We start from the raw sequence: 16,847 nt of genomic DNA, 5'->3' as shown, positions 1-16,847 counted from the left end.
TATATGGTGTTGAGAAAAAAAAAAAAAAACTTTATTGATAAATATTGTAAAAACATTTTCACAGTAATAATTGAACTATATAAAATATAAGAGAAAAAAAAAGACACCATCAATTTGCATTTCATTTTTTGTTGTTGTTGTTTGTTCCTTGAGGAGAATAGGATGGAGAAGAAGGAGAATATGACCTAAATATATATATATAAAGAAATCAATGTTAGTATGGATGATATTATTTTTCTCAATGATGATCTTCTTTTGATAGAAACGATACAAACGGCGATGTAGGAGAATACGATGGAGATGAAGGTGAATACGATGGGGATGAAGGAGAATATGAACTAGATAACAGAAGAGAATCAAGTTAGTAAATAAAATCTACTGGAGAATATGACATTAAATTATTTCAAAGAAATGATACATACGGAGAAGAAGGAGAGTATGAAGGTGATGAAGGTGAATATGAAGGTGATGATGGCGAATAAGAACTATAAAACAAAATAAAAGATCGATTAGTTACTATTACAAAAAAAAAAATAAAATTAGTAAGATACATACGGAGATGAAGGTGAATACGAAGGCGACGAAGGTGAATACGAAGGCGATGAAGGTGAATACGAAGGCGATGAGGGAGAATAAGATCTATGAGAAAAAAAAAATAAGAAAAAAAAAAGCATACATAAATATTGATAAAAATCAGTATATATATATGATAACAATCGATGGATCAAAAAAGTGATACTTACGGAGAAGAAGGTGAATAAGAAGGAGAAGTAGGTGAATACGATGGTGACGAAGGTGAATACGATGGTGACGAAGGTGAATAAGATGGAGAAGATGGCGAGTACGAGGGCGAAGAAGGCGAATATGAACTAATAAAAAATTAAAAACGAAATAAAATTGAGTAACCTTATAAATCAAATACATAAGAATACATACGGTGAAGCAGCAAAAGGTGACGATGGAGAATAACCTGGACTAGAAGCATAAGGACTGAGTTCTGAACGCCAAGGACTTGCTCCAATGGAAGCACCAACAGCACCAGAGTTACCCATAGGAGAGAACATTGGTTCTGAAGGAGATGAAGGAGCAGAGAAATCAACCCAATCAGGAGAACGAGTATCATATGGTGTAGCCATACTTGGGGTCATGAATCCAGGACCAGGAGTAGCAAAACCAGCAACATCACCAGGAATACCATTTGCCAAAAGATGATGACGATGATCTTGAGGAACTGATTTGAGCATATCTTCATCCAGGATCACATCGAATTCACCTGTACCCAAAGGAGCCATTTGACCAAGCATGATGTTTTCAGCCACGCCGCGACAATCATCCAATTCTCCAACAGCAGCCGCTTCCATAAGGATTTCAACTGTTTCTTCAAAGGAACATCGCATAAGAGCACCCGTTTCAGCTCGATTGATACCATGACGAGTAATGGCCATAAGGTGACCACGATTTGTCATCACATCACAAAGAAGAGCCAAGTGACGGTAATTCACATAGGAACCATCAAATTCAATAACATTCCTAAGTTCCTTCAATAGCGCTTTGCGAGTAGCTTCAATACCCAGGACTTCCATAATTTCCACGGTGTTGTTCGAGTAAGTACGACGTTCATCCACACCATGTTGGCACATCACTTGTTGTAAATTAATACCATCAGTATCCAAACCCCATTCAGTTGTTTGTTCAAATTTGCCTTGATCATTAAGAATAGTATCCTTGCGTTCCACAATATACACCTTCTGAATTCTTGGAATACCACGCAGATTGATAGAACTAAGCATACTTGATTCCAGTTTGCGTAAAAAGGTATCTTCTTCGGTTCTTGTATCTTCATCTTCCATATCCTTATCCTCATTTTCATCAGACATAACTCTGCATCGAATAATGAGTTTTTCAGAGTTTTCGTCACTACCAATCACATGGAGATCATTCTTGAATTCATCCGAGATCTTTTGTACAACTTCAGTAATATTGAGACGTTTGTCGATCATCATACCACGGTTGAGTTCAATACGAAGAAGCCAGGGAGACACACGGGTAACTACAGGTGAATTGTCATCTTCCAATTGATAGTATGTATCCACAAAATCAGCATCTTCTTCAATGATCGTTGAACGTGGGTCAGGATCATAATAAATTTCTGATGCAGATGTAACCTTTTGTAAAGTAGTATGTTCAAGATGGACTTGGACTTCTTTGGCGAGTTCAATGTTGCGAGATCGTTCAGCATCCAACCATACTTCCAGACGAGGTGTTTTGATATTTTTGGCGACATTGATAATTTCTTTCAAACGAGGAACACCAAGTGTAACATTTTTACTTGACACACCAGCATAATGGAAAGTGTTGAGCGTCATCTGCGTAGCAGGTTCACCAATAGATTGAGCAGCAATAGTTCCCACCATTTCTCCAGGAGCTACAACAGATGTCAAGAAACGAGATTCAATTTCTCCAAGCACCCTAAAAGTAAATATAAAATAGTAATAAATAAGTAACATCATCCTTCAGTATACATATATATATAATTACCATTCGAAAGCTTGAGAGCTAAGATGGAATTCTTCAACAACACGCTTGACAGCGAATGTAGATCGTAGGAGCATTTGGAAGAGAAGGGTAGCATTTCGTTGAGTTTCAGCAGAAATCTTGTCAGAACCACGTACTACTACCAGACGTTCAGCTAGAGAGGAGATACCATCCACAATTTGAAGAGGATGTACATCAGAAGCCTTTCGAGGATCAATATGGAAGATTTGTTGAGCATTTGTAATGAGACGTTGAAGATTGACAGGAAGTGGCCATTTATCATCACCATTCTTGAAGATGAATTTCCGCATAAGATCACGATCTTCCTTGAGTTGTAAGAATTCTTGATCCAAAATTTGTTGAGCAGTTTCATTACCATCAATATCTTTAAGTACATCATATCCCAGTGCACCTTTTCGGAATCCACCATCAGCCAAATCAACACGGTAACGTTCTTCAAATTGTTTGTCAGAAGCTCTAAGAGGTACCAGCTTTTGTTTTTCAACAGAGCAACCATCCATACCATCTTCACCATAACTGAATTCAATGATATCACCAAGGGAATTTCGAACAGTACCATCATATTTCACCATAACATCTTCTAAAGCTTTCACTAGACGACGTTGAATATAACCTGTTTCTGCAGTCTTCACAGCAGTGTCGATCAAACCTATTCAAATAAAAATTGATGAATTTTCTTCATGCCAAGTATGTATTTTCCTTTTTTTTTTTTTTTTTTTTTTTTTTTTTTTTTTTTACCTTCACGACCACCCATAGCATGGAAAAAGAATTCTGTTGGAGTCAAACCTCGAAGATAAGAGTTTTCTACAAAACCACGACTTTCAGGACTGTGATCATCTTTCGAAAAGTGAGGTAAAGTACGTAACTTGAAACCATATGGAATACGTTTGCCTTCGACATTTTGTTGACCAACACAAGCAGACATTTGAGAAATATTAATAAAAGACCCCTTTGAACCAGCCATCACCATTTGTTTCACATTGTTGTCGTTCTTCAAACTTGTTTGAGCCAGTTTACCAGCATCATCACGAGCCTTGTTAAGGGTTTGATTGACCTTGGCTTCAAATGATTCACGTAATGTCATACCAGGTTGAATTTCCAATTTGTCTTGTTGAGCTGTGATGATGATTTCTTGTACACGTTGCTTGGCTTGAGCAATAATGTTCGTGATTGTCGCCATAGTCGATTTATCTGCAATTGTGTCACCAATACCGATACTAAAGCCATTTTGTAGTAACCAATAATTCACTACTTGTTGTGTTCCTGTCAAAAAGTTCTTTGCTGCTTCTGGACCAAGTTCATTGACAATAGTATGAACCAGACCACCACCAGCAGTACCGACAGTTTTCTTGCATACGATACCACAAATGAGTTCACCATTTTCTATAATTACGCGACTGTCACCAGGAGATATATACGTTGATTCGTCATCAGGATGGTTAAAGTAGAATGTTTGACAATTAATGCCTTTTGGAATGACCATGGATATGATTTGTTTGCCAGTCCACAATGGTTTTGGTTTGAGAATAGCAGGAGGAGGAATAAAGCCATCCCAATCAGGCACCCACATGACAATGTTCATCACCAAATCTTTTGACAAGAAGCAATCTCGTAGAGTAAATTTGCGAATACCAGCCAAGGTATCTTGTACAATTCCCATCACAGGTTTGTTTGACTGAGGTGAGACAATTTGTTTGGGTACCATACAGATTTCAGTAATTTCAGCACGAGTTTCCAGAGATTGAGGTACATGAAGATTCATTTCATCACCATCGAAATCAGCATTATAAGGAGAAGTCACAGACAAATTCAGACGGAAGGTTGAATAAGGCATTACCCGGATACGATGGCCCATCATAGACATTTTGTGAAGAGAAGGTTGACGATTGAAAATGACTACATCACCATCCACAATGTGTCTTTCCACCCTGTAACCATATTGAAGAGGAATTTCACCAGCACGTTTGCGATACCGTAAATCGATACGTTCACCATTATCACGAATAACATATTTTTGCACCAGGATGTTCCAAAGGACCATTTCGAACCAATGCTTGTAATTTATCAATATTGTAAGGTGTCACGATTTCAGGGTAAGTCAAATTCCTAGCGATACTTCGAGGAACACCAACTTCATCCAAACTGAGATTAGGATCACCAGTAATAACAGTACGAGCAGAAAAGTCGACACGTTTTCCCATCAAGTTACCACGAAGTCGTCCTTCCTTGCCTTTCAATCTTGCACGAATTGATTTCAACTAAAGATAATGAAAATATTATATATATAATATGAGTATCAATTGTTGTTGCTCTTTTTTTTTTTTTTTTTTTTTTGATTGTACAAAATTCTTCTAATCTTTTAAAAAAACAACCATCACTTACAGGTCTTCCAGATTTTTGTAATGCTTGAGGTTGACCAGCAATATCATTGTCCATATAAGTTGCAATGTGGAACTACATAAAATAAAAAAAAAAGAAAAAGCATTTATAGTGAGTTGAGTATCTGATTTGTTATTTCAAAAAAAGTTATATCTATCTATATATACCTGTAGTAATTGTTCAAATTCTTGGACAACGTGGACTGGTGCACCTTCAGATTCACATCGACGAACATTGGCGTTGGCCTTCAAAATATCAGAAAGCTTATGTGTCAGATCGTCTTCACCACGACTAGTACCATCCATTTGAATACTAGGACGAACTTGAGGAGGAGGTACAGGTAAAATTGTAGTAATCATCCATTCTGGTCGAGCATACTCTTCAGAAAGTCCCATATCTTTGATATCTTGATCCGTAATATTTTTCAGAATTTGAAGTACTTTGCCTGCGGTCAGTAGAGTTTTTCCATCATTACCCGAGTCCTATTCAATCAATAAAAAAAAAAAAATTAAGTATAATGTAATCAAATTATATTTAAAAGATACACTTACATCATTAGCCGAAGCACGGAACAAAGCATAAAGTTTGAGACCTTCCTTGCGTATAACAGGTTGTTTGTTACCACATCCACCATGAGCGTTTTTGCGTTTTCCATCCAAATCATCTTCCAAACCATCTTCATCATTTTCACCACCTTCACACACCATTTTAGCCTTTGCAAGTTCCCAAACCGCCTTCATTCTGGCTTTTTGATCCCTAAGTTTTCGAGCACGTACAAATCGAGGGTTTGACTATTAAAGAGAAAAAAAAAGGCTCGATTAATATATCAGTCTATAATAAATTCATTAATATTTACATCATCCACTTTGAGTTTGGAGCAATGGAAACAGACACATTCGAGAATTTTCTTGACTTTGGTAAGAAAACCTAAACAAAAGAAAAGAAAAGAAAAAAAAGTGATAAATTTAGTATTTTTTTTTTCAAATAACAAGATTGAATAAAAAGTGACTTTACCAATATGAAATACAGGTTTTGCAAGATCAATGTGACCAAAATGACCAGGACATTCCGCCATACCTTCACCACAAGTTTGACATTTATAATTTCGATCGATTGTACCCATTCGAGGATCCAGTAAACCACCAGCTCTTGGTTTTTGAGTTCCTTCGTCGTATAACTCAGGGAATTCGATTTTGGCCACAGACATTGCTTTCTATTTTATATATAATTATAAATAAAAAAAAAGATTATGAATAATAAAAGTTATTCAGTTTCATTGCATTGTCGATAATCGTAATATGTTTCGTTTTTCTTTACGATTTCATCAGGAGAAAGGATCCCAAATTGAACAGCATCAACACGACGCAAAGGTGCTGAAGAGAAGGCAAAAGGATGTCCGTTCATCTTCAAGGTTGAATCGTTGACGAATAGATATTAGATGAGTCGATGGTTCGGTCGAGTTTTGTCGAGTTTTTTTGTTGAAAATAGATAAAAACAAAAAAAAAAAAAAAGGTGTTGATTAAAGCTGGTAAAGAATGTGAGGTCAAGACTAGTACAAGATGTTAAACACTTTAATAAAGAAAAACAGTAAAGTTTTTGAATAAAAAGTATAAAACAATCTGGACAAGGAGCTAACAAAAAGAAAAGAAAAAAGAGAGAAAAAAAATGAAAAAATTTTGGAACCGCAGTGTTAACAAAAAAAACAATACTCAAAAGTATTACATGACGTGGAAAATAACATTAACTCTCCGCAGCCAATTATTTTCTTCAATTATTTTTACATTCCGTTTTTTTTTTTTTTTCTAAAGTTGGAGACTCACCGAAAGCATAATGAGAAGTTTGATGATGAACGTATTGAACATATATTGCATATGATGAAATGAAATCATATTAGTTTCTGGTTTTGGAGGAAAAAAAAAAGTACTTGTCTTGATTTCTCGTTATGGATCAAGTTATCATCATTGAAAAAGTGATAACACAGTGCAATGATCTTTAATATCACATTGACGTATTGTATTTGGTACATACAGTACTGTACAGTAATGTTGTAAGGTTGGCTTGATGATAAATGACTGGAGGATGACAATACGTGTGTTGATAACAACCGTCATTTAATGCTGTCTTCATTCTTATCTGCAAAACAAAATCAAAGCGTATCAGACATCATAATCAATATCATTACTGTAGGAACGATTACAAGAATCATTGAAGTCATAATTCATCATTTCTCCTTCTTTTTTAGATCATTTTGTATTTTTTTAATCGTAAAAACATCATTATTTTATTGTCACTGTCATCAAATAAGGTATCAATGCAAGATAGCTTTACAAAATTTACCATTTTTGGTCTGGCAAGTCACAAAAAAAAATCGACCATTTTTTTTTTTCGAGGCGTTTGAAAAAGGATTCCGCGATTCTTTTTTTTTTTTTTTTTTTTTTTTTTTTTTTTTTCAATTATCAATTTCCAGCACACCACAGCATGCGTAGTCTCCAACTTGTTGGTCATACGTCTTCTAGAATTGGATCTAACAATGTTCAAGCTCCTTCGTTTATCACAAATGATCCCGAGTCAAAGACGATCTATATTGCGTTAGAGGACGAAGTAGGCGGCGTCCGTATCATGGCATCAACTCCTGATCAAGAAGATGCTTCGTTTGTACAATTGGCTTTGACAGAAGGTCCAAGTGGCGGGATTATAAGTTTTACTTACTTATCTGATCTACAAGCCATTTGTCTCGGTACTCGCAATGGTGACATTATTCTATTCCACAAAGAACGATTTGACGCCGGTGACGATCCTGTAAGTTGAATACAAATATTTTTTTTTTCTATTCAAACAATCTAGTTCTCGAACTTACATTATATATATATTTCGTAGTTGGAAATAGTTGGTTCTGTTGATACAGGATTGGAAGCCATGACTTGGAGTCCTGATCAAGATCTTGTTATTCTTATTACAGGTATTCATACAACACAGAGGGAGCAAAAAAAAAAAAAAAGTTACTGATCCATTTTCTTTATTTGTAGGGGAAAAGAACGTTTTGGAAATGACCCAAGATTTTGATACTATTACTGAATTCCCTCTTCATGTTGGAGACCAAGGTCAAGGTAGGATAGAAAGCAATGAAAATGCTTTAAAAAAATAGATAGAATGATTCATTATTTCAATAGGTGTTCAACATAGTGTTGGATGGGGTAAGAAGGAAACTCAATTTCACGGTTCCGAAGGAAAACAAGCAGCATTACGAAAGGTGGATACAAGCAAATTTGGTTCTTCAATAGACGACGATAAACATGCTAGAGTGGCATGGCGTGGTGACGGTAGCTTTTTTGTATGTTCTGATATTGATCCTCGAAAAGGTAAGAAAATAATAATAATAATGATAATAATAATAATGGAAAAATTACGTAGATGTGTTCTTCTAACGTTAAATCTATTGGATTTTATAGATGCTCGTGTACTTCGTATTCATAATCGTGAAGGTGTGTTACAAAATACAAGTGAACCTGTGGATCAATTGGAACATGTGCTTGATTGGAAACCATCTGGAAATTTGATCGTATCAAGTCAACGTTTACCTCATCGTCATGATATAGTGTTTGTGGAAAGAAATGGTTTACGACATGGCGAATTCACTTTAAGAGAATCAGGAGAACATCGCCTTATTGAAGTTTCTTGGAATGCGGATTCAACTGTACTTGCTATTTGGTTGGAAACAAACAATCAAAAATCTGGTAGGTTATGATTATCATTTGCGAATTTTCGTATTCATTTTTTTTTTTTTTTTAGTTCAACTCTGGACTATGAACAATTATCATTGGTATATGAAACAGCATATTGTTCTCCCTCAAAAAGAAGACATCATTGGATTTTCTTGGGATGTGGAACTACCTCTTCATGCACATATCGTCAGTAGTGGTAAGTAGTATAGATAGAATGTTAGAACTGTAAACTCGTTACTAATATCTTTGATTTAGATGGTATCTATCATTCTTTTGATTTCATTTGGAATGTCTTGACTAGTACTTCAACTGATCACGAGAATTCTGGCTATGTTGCTGTTATTGATGGTGGTAAGTCTCTTGCATGAAAAGAAGGATATATGGTTTGATATAGTCACTGATCATTTTTTTTAAATATAGATAATGCACTTATGACTCCATTTAATTACCAAAATGTACCACCACCAATGTGCTCTTTGAAGGTCAATGCTAGTCAAAATATTCAGCAAGTCACATTCCATCCTTGTCCAAACGGTTCCCGTATGGCTGCGGTTACAAATGAAAAGTTGGAATTCTTTGATCTCCCTGTCAATGGCCATGGTAATGCCAAATCTTCTGGATCCTTAGTATTACCGTAAGTATATCTATTATTTGGAAATTAGAGACAGCTTATTTGACAGTGTTTTTTTTTTTTCTATAGCTGTCTCACCGATATTGCCAGTCTTCCTCGTCATATTACCTTATTGAACGATAATCAATTATTCTATGTTACGTACGATACAATTGGACAGTGTGATATTTTATGTTTGATCGATTATCAACAAACGGATGAAAACAGTGCATCCTCAACCACTACACCATTTGAAGGAAAGGTTGGACAAGTTTACTACAATGCAACCACAAAGGATCTGGTGATAGAAGGCATTGATGGTTCAGTATGGGATGGTAAGTGGATAGAAATGTCATTTTATCTCTATTATTTAACAAACATCTATACATCTGTTTTTTTTTTCTTATGTAGTTCAATTTGATGATAGTTTATCAATGACTCCTATCTTAGAATTACCTTCATTCTGTCCCTGGATTGCCACAGCACTTGTTGGAAGCACAAAGGAAACTGTTCAAAGAGTGATCATTGGATTGACAGAACGTAGCAAGTTGTATGCCAATGATCGCTTACTCTCATCTGAAGCAACTTCATTTTTCCTTCGTCATGACTGGTTGGTATTCACAACAACAAGTCATACTGCTCGTTTTCTTCCTTTGGATATTGAATTGGATGGTAAACAGAATAGGATACAATTATAATTGAATAATCAACTTGCTAACAGGTATTCTGTTTTTTATAGATTTTAAGCTTTCTGACGATGTACCTGACGCCAATGATGAATCTCATCGTCGTGTTGAACGTGGATCCAAGATTGTTTTGGCCACTCAATCCAAATCAAATCTTATCCTTCAGGTAATTACTGATTATACGGATTGTGGGACAAAGTTAACTTGTTCTTATTTCTTTTCTTTTTTTTGTTCTGGTTTTAGATGCCCCGTGGTAACTTGGAGACTATTAGTCCTCGTGCTTTTGTCTTGGCTTCTATTCGTGAAGATTTGAAAAGGTATGATATTAAAAGAACAGATATAAGCAAAAATGACAAAACTCAACCAGTCGTATATATAATTTTCATTTATAATAGTCTGAATTATCGTTCCGCCTTCATCACTTGCCGTCGTAATCGTATCGATCTCAACATACTCTTTGATGAAAATCCTCAACAATTCTTTGACAATATTCAACTCTTCATCACTCAAGTTCCTGAAGTAGACTATTTGAATCTTTTCTTGTCGAATTTACGGTAAGATTCCTGAATGGGAAGAGGAACCAAAAAAGAAGAAAAAAAGTAGTACTAATAATAAGTGTATGTGTTTTTTTTTTTTTTGGTTTCTTTTGCTTGTAGTAACGAAGATGTAACAAAAACAATGTATCAACATCGGGGTGCATTGGCCACTACTCATTCCCTGGATAGTACCTCGTAAATATTGAAAAAAAGCGGAAAGTTAGATGATTGGTTATAACATTTTTCTTTTTCTATACAGATTGGGCAATAAAGTCAACAACATTTGCGACGCTGTACGAACCGTTCTTACTGAAGCCGATCGTGATCAATATATTCAATCTATTCTCTCAACTTATGTACGAAGCTCACCTCCTGACCTAGAATCAGCCTTGTCCTTACTTGCAGAAATTAGGGAATCGAATTTGACAAAAGCTGAAGAAGCGCTCAAGTACACCATCTTTTTATGCAAAGCAGATAGTTTGTATGACATTGCTCTTGGCATGTACAACTTTTCTTTGGTGTTGATGGTCGCACAGCAAGCACAAATGGTAATACAGAATTGTATTGGTAGAAGTAATTCCATATACTGATTCCTTTTTTTCCCTCCTTCCTCTTTGTTTCTATTAGGATCCTCGTGAATATCTTCCTTTCCTTCAAGAATTACAGAATTTGGACAAGTATTACCAACGATTCAAGATTGACGATCACTTAAAAAGACATGACAAGGCGCTTCGAAATTTGGTTTTAGCTGGTGATGATAGATTTGACGAACTAATTGCTTATATGCAGAAACATACTCTTTATTTGACTGCTTTGGAAGAATACGCTAACAAACCTCAGCAAAAGAAGGTGAAGGAAAAAAAAAATGGCTGTGTTTTTTTTCAAGTTATTCATTATCATATTGATCTTATAGGTTGTTTTGGATGCTTATGGTGACTATCTGGATCAAACCGAAGCTTATGAAGAAGCAGGAATTGGTATGAGAAAAAAAAAAGGAGGAGAAGAATAACGAAATGATGATATGGCTTGATTAATGTGGATTTTTTTTTTTTTTTTGGTGATGATGATGATGATTAGTGTTCACAATGGCAAATTCTTTACAAAAGGCTTTACATTCCTACCGTTTGGCTGGATCCTGGCGGGAAGCATTCTCTCTCGCAAAACAAATGTCATTTTCCATTGATGATATACAGGCTTTAGCATATCAAATTATTGGTAAAGAAAAAAAAATAAGGAAAGAATGATTAGAAGAATATGAGGAAGATTCGAAAATGTCGCTAATATATATATATATATATATATAATTTGTAGGGTATTTGAAAGAAAAACGTCGATTCCAAGAAGCTGCTACAGTTGCCAATGATTACATCAAGGTAAATCCAAAGAAAGAAAAAAAAAAGAGAATGGGGATGGACATTCTGACCAACCAAGTTTATTTTATCATGTAGGATATTGAAGAAGCTGTGGATTGTTTATTGAAAGGAAGTCTTTGGCAGGAAGCATCACGTTTGGTAAGAAAGGGAAAAAAAAAGCACGATATTATAGTCCTTATATACTAACATTGGGTGGTGACATATCATGCTGATGCTCTCTTCTAGTCCTATACATACGATCGATCAGATCTCATTGAAACTCATGTGAAACCTGCTTTGATTGAAGGTAAAATGATAAAAAAAAATTAGAATAGAAATACATGTCGTGTTGTTTGACTCATCGATTCTCTTTTTCGCATTATAGGATATACTCAACTGGACGAAGATCTTGAAGAACTTACTGCTCAATTCAATAAACAGACAGAACGATTGAAGGAACTCCGTGAAAAGAAACCTGAACCAAGTATGATTTTTTTTTTTTGAAGACATGAAGAGTCACTAAAGTTCTTACTTTTTTATTTTTCTTCCTTAGCACAAGTACTTCCCAACGATGATACACTAGATAATATTGATATGTTTTCCGATACAACTTCCATGTTTAGTCAGTTTACCCGATATACTCAAGCATCATCTCGTGTATCAACAGTATCATCTCGCTCAAGCAGGTAAAAAAAAAAAAAAAAAAAAAGTGTTGATCTGATAAACTTAATTCTTTTTTCTTTCATTCTTTAGAAAATCATCCAGGCAAAGAAAACGGGATGAACGTAAACGGGCTAAAGGAAAGAAAGGAACGATCTATGAAGAAGAATATTTGGTCAATTCTCTCAAGAAGCTTTATGAACGCGCCAATCAACTTCAAAGTAAGGACCCAAACAGAAAAGACAAGGAGAAAAGAGACTGACCTTACCTCTTTTTTTTTTTTTTTTTTTTTTTTTTTTTTTTTTTTCTAGCTGATATTGGTAATTTAATCCGAGCAATGGTTCCTTTTGGTTATGTTGAAGAAGCCACTACAAGTCAAATCAAATTTGAAGCATTCCTCAAACATTTACAAGATGCCATCGATGTGATCTTTGTCCCACTCCAATTAGCCAATGTCCAAGTAAGTTGAAAAAAAAAAAGAGAAATGATGCTGATGGCACTCAATTTTTTTTTTTTTTTTTTTTTTTGATTGACCAGTTTGGATCAATTGAAGAATATGAAGAAGCTCAAAAGATCTCTTCTACTCAAATCGAAAAGCCTGTGCTCTCTACGGTGAAATGGAAATTACAAATCTTGTAGATTGTGTAGTATTAGAATATTAGTATCAAATAGTTAGTCATTCATAGAAAAAATAAATCATCATTATCATTCAACCGATAGTCAGCGTACTTTTTTTTTTTTTTTTGTCTCTTATATATATGTATGTTGCTGGGTTTGTTTGTTATATGGATCAAAAACAAAAAATCACCTCCAATCATAGTAAAAACAAAATTCAAAAAAGAAGAAGGGGGAATAAAAGTTGTATCTTTATAAGAAGTGAGAGGGCATGATCAACAAACAAGTAGATTGAAACTAATACTAAAAAGAGAAGGGGAACCTAATAACTAGTTTTAATCAAATGGGTGATTTTGACACTACCATCAGCACTTCCTAGCAAACAAGCATTGGATACACCTGTCCAATCAACTGTGGTGATCTTTCGATAAACGTGATGTTGACCAAATTGTAAAACAGGTTTACCTTCGGGACTTTGATATATCGTTCCTTGTGTTTCACCCGTGATTGCAGAAGTAGTCTTGTTGTTTTGTACAGAAGACTGAGATCCTGATGATAATGATGTTAATGAGGAAGATGATGACGATGATGAAGGTGAGTGTGATGACGACGAAGAAGAAGATACAGTTGGTGGTAATGCAATGTTTGTATTATTATTGTTATCGGTGAAGGAGGATGATGAAGTGGCGCAAAGAATGTAATCTGTATCAGCACTAAAGGCTACCATTTGGGATCGTGGTGTTACAGAGAGAATGGATTGATTGACACCTTCGTCTAACACTGAAGACAACCTAGCAGATCGAGATGATGAAATAGATGCACGTGACGATGTTGATCGATTGGATGAAGGACGTGGAGGTGGTAATGTTGTTGTAGGTGCTGACGGTGATGGTATTGATGACGATGATGAAGAATTGGCAGGTGAAGATAAAGAAGGATGAGGAGTTGTAACCAAGGTAGATGGTCGTGTTGACTGTGAAGAATATGCTGGTGGAGGTGGGAATCCTTGTAGATATGTGTTGGAAAGACTAACGCCAGGTTTATGAATGGACCATTGAGAGAGCTGACCGCCATGATCAACGGTATAAATAGAGTTTTCATCAAAGCTGAATTGAGCAATACATGCAGGTCGTTTTGATAATGTTTTCCATTCCACAATAGATTTCATTGTACGAACATCTATATTCAATTTTAATTTGTAATAAATGGTTAAATCTATTCATCCATGACATATTTTTTTTTGAACTCTTTCTTTTGAGCTTACCAAATATTCGCATAGTTCCGACACCATCGCCTGCCACCAACATTTGTCCATTGTGATTGTGTTTGATTGTGTTGATATCGGTACAGGTATCTTCAGGTTCCAACTTGAATACTCCCTATAAAATAATAATAATAATAATAATAATAATAATAATAAAAAGGAGAAGAAGTGATCAATATGAATTTGTCAATAAAGTTCAATGTAAACTTACAGAGGAAGACATGCTTTTCATACTCCAAGCAACCAAAGCACCATGTCCTTTTGAACTACGTCTAATCTTATCACCTGATGCTGAGCAAACTATGACTGGTTCAACAGGGTTGGAGGATAGTTGAGTTATCCTAAAGTAAAGATTGTATTGATGAGTCCATAGCCTTCTTCCATATATCAAATATATATATATATATATATTTTTTTACCATGGGTATTTTTCTGTCATGCTAAATTCCTGAACAACTGATCGATTTTCAGTATTATATACACGGATGTTCCCAGAGTTTGTACCAAGGAATAACTATTAAAATAGAGTATAAGTTTTGTAATATATATATATATATATATATATATATATATAATCATTTTAACCTACGAAGCGATCCGATCTTGCATCCCATTCCAAAGATAATATACTTGAAGTATTACTGGTAAGCTTTTGTGGACTATGTGATTGACCCTTGTAACTCCACACCCTATTAAATAGATATCAATGAATTTTTCTTTTTCCTATGCCCTCTTTTTTTTTTTTTTTCTCTTTTTCTTTTTCTTGTTACCGAACGATATTATCCATATCACAACTTGCTATCAAATTTCCTTGGATTGAAAATTTGGCGTGAGTGATGGCTGACGCATGTTCTGAGAATTCTTCTTGACTAACAATCACGAAAGGTTCATCTGTTTCTGTCAAATGATTTGATGTGTCTGCTGTATTGTTGTTGGTATTGATAGTTGAATCATGTGACGGACTGGTGATCGTAGCAGTAATGGGATTGATTGTAGTGCTAACAGTACTTGGGGTTGTGCAATTTGAACTGATGGTTGAATCGCTTCTTAATCCATTTGTCATGTTCTGTTGTGAACTAGTCATTGAAGCAGCTCGTTTCCGAATGAGTGAGATGCCATCTGTCATTTCTTTCCGGGTATCCAATAACTTGTAAAAACAAATAAATAATAGTTAAACATACAAAAAAAAAAAAATGTAATCCTATCATAATGATCCCTACCTCGACTTTGAGTTTAGCTATTTCGTTCTCTTTTGCGTCCATCATGGCTTTCATATTGTCCACTGTCATTTTCAGGTTTTCGATTTCCGCCTGCTGGGATTTTCGTTGACTTCGATCCACATTGAATGCAAGTAAACTAGGCAACGCTAATAAAGGTGGATAAATAAAAAAGATTAGATAACGATATAATGATGAAACATTATTTACTTACGCATTTTCTGAAAAATAGTCGCCAAAAAATTGTGAAGAGAGGTTGTATAATTGTCAACCCATTGCTTGGTAAAGAAAGATTCAAACACGGGATCAGAACTTGGTTGTTTCACATAAGGTAAGGCTAAAATCACATATAAGATGATCAGAATTATAATTATATAATTTTTTTTCTTAAAAGAACCTACCAAACCATTCAGACCATTCAGATAAACCATGTAGATCAGGACCATAGACTTCAAAGAATTCCTTGACTTTTTCGCGTTTCTTATGTTGAATTGCTGAATATGAAAAAAAAAGAGTCAGTAACAAATAAAGTAAGTAATAGATATGTACCATGTATTAGATAATGTCGTAAAAGGCAAAGTTCAAACTTTTTGATCGTTTGCTGAAATCTAGTATCAAGTCTGGAAAAGAATCGAATATCAAGATAACGATAATATTCCACTAAACCATTAACATCGCCGTTGGTGATAAAAGAGAGAAGTTCTTCAAGGATTTTGTCAACCTGTATAATAATATTGAGTTATATATTTATTAATATAAAAGTATAGATTATTACCTGAAAGCCTTTATCCTTATCTGTTCTACTTTCCGTTTCCAAAGCCCGAAAAGTATTGGTGAATCCTCGAAACTATGAAGGAGTAAAAAAAAAAAAAAAGGTCAAGAGTATGTTTAGTTCGTTTTTGGCAATGTATCTCATTTTAAATACTTTTCTATTTATCATTCTTCATTATTATTGATATTCTGTTCTTACCAATAGATATTCCTTGACAAGATCATCTACCTGATAAAGTGAGTTCATTTCAATCAAAATAAAACAACACAAAGGAAAAGAAAAAAAGAAAGAATAAGTCAGGAAAGAGAAGAGGGAAAAAAAAAAGAAAAAAAATTCAAGAGAATTGGTATTCATCTCCCGCGCAAACAAAGCTTGAACTTCATTAGACATACTTCTTTTACATTATTCGCTCAAAAGTAAAATCATCATCGCATCAAATTTGGACTGAACCTACAAAAAGTCATTCTCTTCCACTTGT

General features: G+C 34.8%; 3 protein-coding genes across 3 annotated transcripts; 1 reads left to right on the top strand and 2 right to left on the bottom strand.

Annotated features, from left to right (window-relative positions):
* Positions 1–4: 4 nt before the first annotated feature.
* BX664DRAFT_321834 (DNA-directed RNA polymerase II subunit RPB1) lies at positions 5–6,446 on the bottom strand. The gene is made up of 14 exons (XM_051543371.1): positions 6,253–6,446; positions 5,950–6,148; positions 5,792–5,862; positions 5,487–5,726; positions 5,103–5,417; positions 4,939–5,010; positions 4,641–4,814; positions 3,295–4,609; positions 2,539–3,205; positions 937–2,469; positions 744–869; positions 423–485; positions 276–338; positions 5–185 (listed from the first exon to the last, which is right to left on the bottom strand). The coding sequence occupies exons 1-14, from the start codon at positions 6,337–6,339 to the stop codon at positions 122–124; spliced, it is 4,989 nt and encodes a 1,662-aa protein (XP_051405246.1). The 5' UTR covers positions 6,340–6,446; the 3' UTR covers positions 5–121.
* Positions 6,447–7,394: 948 nt separating this feature from the next.
* On the top strand, positions 7,395–13,224 carry BX664DRAFT_321831 (IKI3 family-domain-containing protein). The gene is made up of 26 exons (XM_051543370.1): positions 7,395–7,734; positions 7,813–7,894; positions 7,962–8,042; positions 8,106–8,294; positions 8,385–8,669; positions 8,725–8,853; positions 8,913–9,008; positions 9,078–9,291; positions 9,358–9,602; positions 9,679–9,939; positions 10,007–10,119; positions 10,197–10,270; positions 10,349–10,507; positions 10,610–10,684; positions 10,749–11,037; positions 11,117–11,338; positions 11,403–11,466; positions 11,567–11,704; positions 11,801–11,862; positions 11,938–12,000; positions 12,088–12,148; positions 12,227–12,325; positions 12,395–12,527; positions 12,595–12,722; positions 12,813–12,961; positions 13,039–13,224. Exons 1-26 carry the CDS (start codon positions 7,414–7,416, stop codon positions 13,138–13,140), a joined length of 3,834 nt encoding a protein of 1,277 aa, XP_051405245.1. The 5' UTR covers positions 7,395–7,413; the 3' UTR covers positions 13,141–13,224.
* A 32-nt stretch (positions 13,225–13,256) lies between these two features.
* On the bottom strand, positions 13,257–16,714 carry BX664DRAFT_321829 (WD40-repeat-containing domain protein). Its single transcript, XM_051543369.1, has 12 exons — positions 16,568–16,714; positions 16,373–16,444; positions 16,147–16,318; positions 15,999–16,091; positions 15,812–15,934; positions 15,601–15,746; positions 15,151–15,527; positions 14,970–15,069; positions 14,800–14,894; positions 14,592–14,721; positions 14,381–14,495; positions 13,257–14,295 (listed from the first exon to the last, which is right to left on the bottom strand). The coding sequence occupies exons 1-12, from the start codon at positions 16,613–16,615 to the stop codon at positions 13,439–13,441; spliced, it is 2,328 nt and encodes a 775-aa protein (XP_051405244.1). The 5' UTR covers positions 16,616–16,714; the 3' UTR covers positions 13,257–13,438.
* Positions 16,715–16,847: the final 133 nt, after the last annotated feature.

This window comes from Halteromyces radiatus (assembly GCF_025201355.1).
Source record: "Halteromyces radiatus strain CBS 162.75 chromosome Unknown BX664scaffold_1, whole genome shotgun sequence".
Lineage (NCBI taxonomy): Eukaryota > Fungi > Mucoromycota > Mucoromycetes > Mucorales > Cunninghamellaceae > Halteromyces > Halteromyces radiatus.
Note: the sequence above shows the minus strand (reverse complement) of the source record. Positions and strands in the feature narration are given on the sequence as shown.

Bases quoted from the DNA above. Each gene is read 5' to 3' on its own strand.
- BX664DRAFT_321834 (XM_051543371.1), bottom strand. From the start codon at position 6,339: ATGAACGGACATCCTTTTGCCTTCTCTTCAGCACCTTTGCGTCGTGTT. The intron at 5,727-5,791 runs GTAAATATTAAT...TCTCTTTAATAG, and splicing joins CCAAACTCAAAGTGGATGAT to TCAAACCCTCGATTTGTACG. The intron at 5,011-5,102 runs GTATATATAGAT...TATTTTATGTAG, and splicing joins AATTTGAACAATTACTACAG to TTCCACATTGCAACTTATAT.
- BX664DRAFT_321831 (XM_051543370.1), top strand. From the start codon at position 7,414: ATGCGTAGTCTCCAACTTGTTGGTCATACGTCTTCTAGAATTGGATCT. The intron at 9,603-9,678 runs GTAAGTGGATAG...TTTCTTATGTAG, and splicing joins TGATGGTTCAGTATGGGATG to TTCAATTTGATGATAGTTTA. The intron at 11,467-11,566 runs GTATGAGAAAAA...GATGATGATTAG, and splicing joins TTATGAAGAAGCAGGAATTG to TGTTCACAATGGCAAATTCT.
- BX664DRAFT_321829 (XM_051543369.1), bottom strand. From the start codon at position 16,615: ATGAACTCACTTTATCAGGTAGATGATCTTGTCAAGGAATATCTATTG. The intron at 15,528-15,600 runs GTAGGGATCATT...TGTTTTTACAAG, and splicing joins TAGCTAAACTCAAAGTCGAG to TTATTGGATACCCGGAAAGA. The intron at 14,496-14,591 runs GTAAGTTTACAT...ATTATTTTATAG, and splicing joins TGAAAAGCATGTCTTCCTCT to GGAGTATTCAAGTTGGAACC.